Here is a 6296-nt window from a genome sequence, read left to right as displayed (position 1 = left end):
ACAGAGGGCATCAACAGTACGTAGGGATGGATTGTGGGGAATATTACTGATTATAAAAGGAAAACCATCAGAGTTTCTTGTGATTAAATCAACAACATATTTGAGAAACTAAATCAAACTAAATCAGTGCAGTAACAGACTGTGTAATCAATATTTTTATTGGTACTTTTTCTATGGAAATTGGTTTTCACTGGTGACTAGGTAGTGACTGAGAAGCATCAGCTTTAACGTTGCGTTTCCTTCAGGTGTGGTAAAAGGAGATCCATTCAAGATCTTTCCGGAAGAACCCCCCAATCCCACCAATGTGGAGGAAACGCTGGAAAGAATCATCAACAACGACAGCAGCCTGGTCGAGGTCAACCTTAACAACATCAAGGTCTGTCCACTTCAGAGATTCTTCAACTTTTTTGCTCTTTATTTTCAACCCCCAAAACTATTGTCCTGACGGTCCCGTTGTTACTAATAACCTCAAATATTTGCCATTCCAACGAACCTGCTGCAGGACATTCCCATCCCGACGTTGAAAGAGGTGTTTGAGGCGATGAAGGAAAACTCTTGCGTGGAATATCTGAGCATCGCTGCCACCCGTAGCAACGACCCCGTGGCCTATGTGAGTTGACTGTTCCTGTTTACTCAGATCCTTGAGCAGCTGTTTTCTGTAACGGTGGTCAATGATTCTGTTTGAATCAAGTCACTGAAAAAAAAGGGAGTACAGCCTCAGTCAGATCTTGTTGTTGATAAGAGACTTTAACAAAAACACAGGGCAGATGACCGAGAAGGCACTTTACTTAACAGTCCCTGAAAACTGCCTCCACTGCAAAGGAACCTGAAAATCTGGAAACAGAAATTATTATAATATTATTATTGATTGTGTGGACATTGTGCTGTTTGTCTAAAAGAGTGTAATCATTTTGTTTATGTGTTTTAAGGCCTGTGCAGAGATGCTGCAGGAGAACACCAGCTTGCTGAGTCTTAATATTGAGTCCAACTTCATCACTGCAGATGGGATGATGGCAATCATCAAAGCAATGGCCAACAATGCCACACTGATGGAGCTAAAGATCGACAACCAGGTCTGGTATCAAACCTCTTTACACTTCCTGTAGTGCGTTTTAGGCCAATTCTGTTTTTACACCTAAAAGTTTGGAATTCTGGTAGGTTTGTAAGTTTGACACATGGACACATGGAAGCCCAATAAAGAATGACAAGCACTACCCACAATTTTCTCCAACAAGTGAAGTTAAACTCTATTAAAAAGAAGATACCTAATTTTCAAAAGTCACTCTTTGTTCTTGTTGTTTTAGAGACAAAAGCTTGGAGATTCAGTTGAGATGGAGATTGCCTCCATGTTGGAGAACAACTCCAGCATCCTCAGGTTTGGTTACCACTTCACCCAGCAGGGTCCCCGTGCCAGAGCTGCTATTGCAATCACACGAAACAATGACATGCGTGAGAAACTTTTCATAAAGTCCTTTAAAATCAGCCTTTTTTCCCCACAAAGCTTACAACAAATAAAACTTGGCTTAACGTGTTTTTCAGTTCGCCAGCAGAGATTAAGATGAAAACGTCATGGAGCACACACCAGAGCCTCAAAGACCGTCACGAATTTCTGGCCTCACCATGTCGTCAGCTTTCTCTTCATGAAGCACTTCAGCTAAATGCAGCGAGTCACTGGGCATCTCCTAACACATTAACACCAAATGTCCATTGGAAACCATTTCATTTCACTTTAATCAGCCAGCTTTTTGTAGACTCCCGATGTCATAAACTCATAAAAATGTGTGTAGGACACGAGCAACTTGTGAGGTGTCTTTTTTTTTTTAGCGCATTTAGCTTTTGTGTGTTGCCAACTTCATCCCACACCCAAACGTTTACTTATTTTCAATGTGGTGCTAACCAAGGGAAGAATACAAACTGTAAATAATTTAAATAAAAAAAATATATATTAAAGTATTTGTTATCAGTGTTTGGAAACTTCACTTCTGTTTTATTTTTGTTTGTTTATTTCCTGACTTTAAACAAATTATGTTGCGCCGGTAAGTAATTGTTGACTCCATTAAGTGGCAACCATTTAAAAAATGTGTACGTCAAGTCAAACAATTTGTTCTATGTTTTTACAGTTTCCCAGTTCAAATTTTCTTTAGCATTGCTATTTATGCCTACAGATTATTCATTTACCCTGGAACAATGAGAAAAAAGCAAAACTGATTCTAAATTTAGTAAAAATTACCCAGACATCAATTCAAAAAGTTTAAAATACCTCAAATGAAACAGTGCTCGTAAATAGCTAAGCTAGCCAAAATGCGGTAGCTTTTATTGTTATAGAAAAGTGGCTCTTAAAACAGATTATATAAGGCCCTCTAGTGGTTCATCTACGTGTGACTGCCTTGATTAAATGTTAACTGACAATGTCTCTTTTTGGATGATAAATATGCTGCAGTAAAAGTTTACAAGCTAATAACCGCTATTCTACTGATGCTATGATGATAAAAGTGATGAGCCTGTTTGACGTGAACTGCATTATTATAGACATGAACTCCTCTTGTACGCTTCCGTAGCACTTTAATCCCTTAAAGTCTTTTCTGATCCTCTGATTTCCAACAAGCACCTGAGTTATTTTTAACCCCCAAGCCTGATGGGAAATGTAACCAAGTCCGTTGGGCTAAAGTTTCCTGGTTCCAAATATAAGCCCCAACTTTAGGAGGGTTGCACCCATGTGCAGCAGCAGAGTTTTATGAGCAGAGACAGCTGTTAACCTCTGAGGATTTTCACAGCATTGCTGAGGTTACTGCTCTAGTTTGCTAATTTTTATCTTCTAGCCGAAACTTGATCAAAGATGAATTTGACAGTGCTTTGGAATGCATGAATGCAAAATGATTTAAGATTGTTTTTGGTAAATTTACAACTTTATTCATGCTTGAATGCTGACTGACATTTGGTTACTTGGAATGTTTTGATTTGGTTAGTGAGTTTTTAGTGAGCTTCAAACTGACATGATGTCCCAGATCTCCCTTACTTTTGCTTTGATGAACTAACATCAGTTTTTCTGCCCAGCTCCTGTTCTCACCTTGATATATGCTTGTGCTACAAAAAAAAAATTCCATAACCAGTGGCTTCTTAATCAGATTAGTGCTAATACTAGCAGTTTAGCTTTTCTTGGCATTACATTGTCAATCAACTCTCTTGCTGTTGTTATTTTATCTCAGAGCATAAAACTAAACTGTTATATTTAAATATTCTATTACTTCCTTAGTCTTTTTTAATTGCTCAAATAAAGAATAATTCAAGATGTCAGATAGAGTTGGCATTTAGGGTCTTTGCAGTTAGCATGTCCTGACTTTTGACCATGGCTTCATTGCTTGCCTAATAATAATAATAATCAGAGTAAAGACCCTCTCTCTAGTTTAAACCTACGGTTCATGATGGTGTGTTGCTACAATTACTTGCATTTATTGTCTTACTACATTAAACCCTTTCCTTCGTTCAGCTTTGTTGTCACCTTCTTTAAGTCCTTGAATCTTCTATGAAGGGTCTTAAATGTTACCTTCTGCTGTTTTCTCTTTTGTTAATCAACCCAAGTCCTGGTGCATTTACCGCTGTCTCTGCTGTTTACAGCTACCTAGCTTCACAAGAATGCAGCCTACTTTTCTTTGCAGCTACTGCAATCCTGTTATTTCTTTGTTGTGATGATCTATTTTACATCTTCTATAATCAAATCCCCTTGTCTTCATCCCTCCATTTGCAAATAGAAATACTTCCTCTTATCATCTAGGACTAGGATAGTTTTTTTTAAAATATCAGTACAGCATTTAAAACATTTTCAAAAAGGTTTCTATAGTTGATCAAGCTGTGCTTTGCGCGCCCTCTGGTGGATTACACAACAACTTCCCCAGTCTATGAAGTTGTTACAGACATTTACAATTTTCTTCTGTTTTAAATCACATTGTGCTCACGTGTAAAATGGAATTACAAAATTAAACAAAAATGCAAAAATATGTCGCAAATGTATTGGCCTGATACAACATATAGGAGAAGAAGAAGCATCACAAGATGCAGCTGATGATAACTGGTGTGATTCCTCTTCAATGAGAAGACACACAACAAAAGAAGGCCTTGTTATTCAGAGTAATGCTCTTGGTGCTGGTTGAAAACCCGTGAGATTGATTTCATGGTTGTTCTATGCAACCATATTGTTCGATTATACCACTGTGGTATGAGTAAATCTGTGTTTCTCACAGTTTTTAGTCATGCCATAGACCTATGATAGTCATGTGAGTGCAGGAGGTTCCTCCTCATCTGAATCAAACTCCACATTCTCATCTTTAATCCACTGACCGCTGCGGTCCTGTATCCATCCATCACTGCAAGACAAAAAAGGATAAAATATTAGAGGGACTCACTAAGCAGTGACTGCTGCTTTTTGGTTATTTAATCTCACTGAATACATTTTAGATGTTAATAATAATGTTACAGCAATGTCATGACCAAAATATACCTTTTTAGTTTGAGGTAATGCTCCAGCTCTCTCCTCCTAATGGCTGTCATAGGCTTTGCCTCTGGTGGGACTACAAGCTGAGATCCTTTAGCGTCTTCCGATAGATCAAACTCTTTATTGGCTAAAGAACGGGAAAAAAAACTGTATTACCATGCTTAAGAACAACCAGACTTCCAAATGGTAAAAATCATTTTTGACATCACAGTAATGAATGTACCTTTTGTTAGACTAGTGGAGGTGCTTGGTACGGTGCTCAACAAAACTTTACTTTCTGCACTTTTGTCTACGTCCTCCGACGGTGTTTTGTGGTAACTGATGCAGCTGTTACTGGAAGTGTTGCTTGATGAAGCTTTCTCAGATTTGGTACTAAAAATATACATAATTGTGTTTACAGAAATGGTTCACAACTCACAAAGATGACAAGTTCTCATAACTTGTACCTGGTTTTCTGATGGCAGCTGTTGTATGGTACAGTCTTCAACAAGGCATGATGTGTGAGCTTCCGGGTTTGTTCCAGTAATGGTGCTGAGCTGGAGGGTTCCTGAAATCACAGAGGGATAACTGTGAATTTTAGAACTTTCTTAAAATCTGTTAATAGTCAATAGTTGGTTTCCGTTTTAACAACAGACAACAACGGTAAATGGTATGACACGATGTCATTTATTAGAGTCATATGATAGTCACAGGCCTGGAACACAATGTCTCAACAGAGACAATGATATAAGACTGAAAGTCTCAAGACAGACAAATAATAGCTGCAGTCAATTACCTCTGGTTGTTGCCAAAGAAAAAGCAACCTAATGTATCAGGAGATTTTGGAATGTTTGTTTTGGTCAAGGGATCCAGTCCTAATGTTCTGGATAATTTGTTTACCAACCTGTTTCCTGTCTTCAGCCTGGATGTAGTTTTCATGTTTCCTCTTGGTTATTTCATTTTTCAACTGTGTTTTTCTTCCATAGTGAGATTTCAATCCTAAAACAAAAAACAAATAGAGAAATGAGCATTACCAAGAGAGGTCAACCCTAAATCACCTACAATTCACTATTTAGACATAAAATACACCTTGTAATGGCCTACCTTCTAGATGCCGTTTGCCCTTTCTGTGCACTGTCAGCATGTCAACCGTATCAAACACGGGACGATAGGAGCACACGAGGCAAGTGTATCTAAGTAAATTCAAAAACAGGTCTCGTCAGTGTGCGTGCGTATTTAGAAATTTAAGTTTATGCCATCTTATCGTCTTTTAGTTTGAAATTTACCTTCCATTTTTCAATAAAGCGGCTTCATCTTCTGGAATAAAATTCGACAGAAGATCCGCCACACGTCGTTTCTAAAATACAATATTAAAACACGATAAACACGAAAAAGTGTTTAAACATTGCGTCTGCAGCAGAAACTGCACTTCGGCAGTGTAGCTAGAGTAGTTAGCAACATAGCATGCATCTCATTCACTCAAACGTATTCTAGTTTAGCTATAAAGCAAAGAAATATACAAAGTAGATGAATCCATACCTTCAGTATGTTCAACTGACTCTTGTCGTCGCCTTCCCTTTTAAACGACATGTTTAAACGTGTACTTTCCTTAAAGGTAAATGCAAATTCGACAGCTATCAAGCTACACAACGCACTCCTTCCTGTTGATAGTAACGCTACATTTACGATCTCACTAGACAATCCGGGATAATAGGTTAAAGAATACAACTGTTGTATGTCTTTCTTTGGCGTTGGAAAATGTTGTCACATTTAATTCTCTAAATAATAAAATATGGAAGAAATCATATGCCAACGTTGTGAAACAAAT

At 37.9% G+C, this 6296-nt stretch overlaps 2 protein-coding genes across 3 annotated transcripts in view; one reads left to right on the top strand and one right to left on the bottom strand.

Annotated features, from left to right (window-relative positions):
* tmod4 (tropomodulin 4 (muscle)) overlaps window positions 1-1953 on the top strand; it is a 13677-nt gene extending 11724 nt beyond the window's left edge. Inside the window, 6 exon segments of the mRNA XM_008323820.3 lie at window positions 1-16; window positions 246-376; window positions 503-610; window positions 930-1073; window positions 1305-1449; window positions 1540-1953. The exon segment at window positions 1-16 is cut by the window's left edge and continues 36 nt beyond it. Coding sequence (XP_008322042.1) covers window positions 1-16; window positions 246-376; window positions 503-610; window positions 930-1073; window positions 1305-1449; window positions 1540-1562 — 567 coding nt within the window. The 3' untranslated portion in view covers window positions 1563-1953.
* On the bottom strand, window positions 560-6180 carry scnm1 (sodium channel modifier 1). Of its 2 annotated transcripts, XM_017037920.2 has the most exons (9): window positions 6008-6180; window positions 5755-5825; window positions 5573-5661; window positions 5373-5467; window positions 4936-5036; window positions 4713-4861; window positions 4496-4616; window positions 4237-4361; window positions 560-694 (listed from the first exon to the last, which is right to left on the bottom strand). In XM_017037920.2, exons 1-8 carry the CDS (start codon window positions 6056-6058, stop codon window positions 4268-4270), a joined length of 771 nt encoding a protein of 256 aa, XP_016893409.1. In that variant the 5' UTR covers window positions 6059-6180; the 3' UTR covers window positions 560-694; window positions 4237-4267. The 2 variants fall into 2 exon arrangements, with proteins under 2 accessions (XP_016893409.1, XP_008322041.1); XM_008323819.3 differs by lacking the exon at window positions 560-694 and having other exon boundaries at window positions 1776-4361.
* Window positions 6181-6296: the final 116 nt, after the last annotated feature.

The sequence above is a fragment of the Cynoglossus semilaevis genome, chromosome 13 (assembly GCF_000523025.1).
Source record: "Cynoglossus semilaevis isolate Cse_v1.0 chromosome 13, Cse_v1.0, whole genome shotgun sequence".
Lineage (NCBI taxonomy): Eukaryota > Metazoa > Chordata > Actinopteri > Pleuronectiformes > Cynoglossidae > Cynoglossus > Cynoglossus semilaevis.
Note: the sequence above shows the minus strand (reverse complement) of the source record. Positions and strands in the feature narration are given on the sequence as shown.

Excerpts from the sequence above, each read along its gene's own strand:
- scnm1 (XM_017037920.2), bottom strand. The coding sequence starts at position 6,058 with ATGTCGTTTAAAAGGGAAGGCGACGACAAGAGTCAGTTGAACATACTG. Across the intron at positions 5,037-5,372 it reads AGGCTGAAGACAGGAAACAG|GAACCCTCCAGCTCAGCACC; the intron begins GTTGGTAAACAA and ends CTGTGATTTCAG. Across the intron at positions 4,862-4,935 it reads AGCTGCCATCAGAAAACCAG|TACCAAATCTGAGAAAGCTT; the intron begins GTACAAGTTATG and ends GTATATTTTTAG.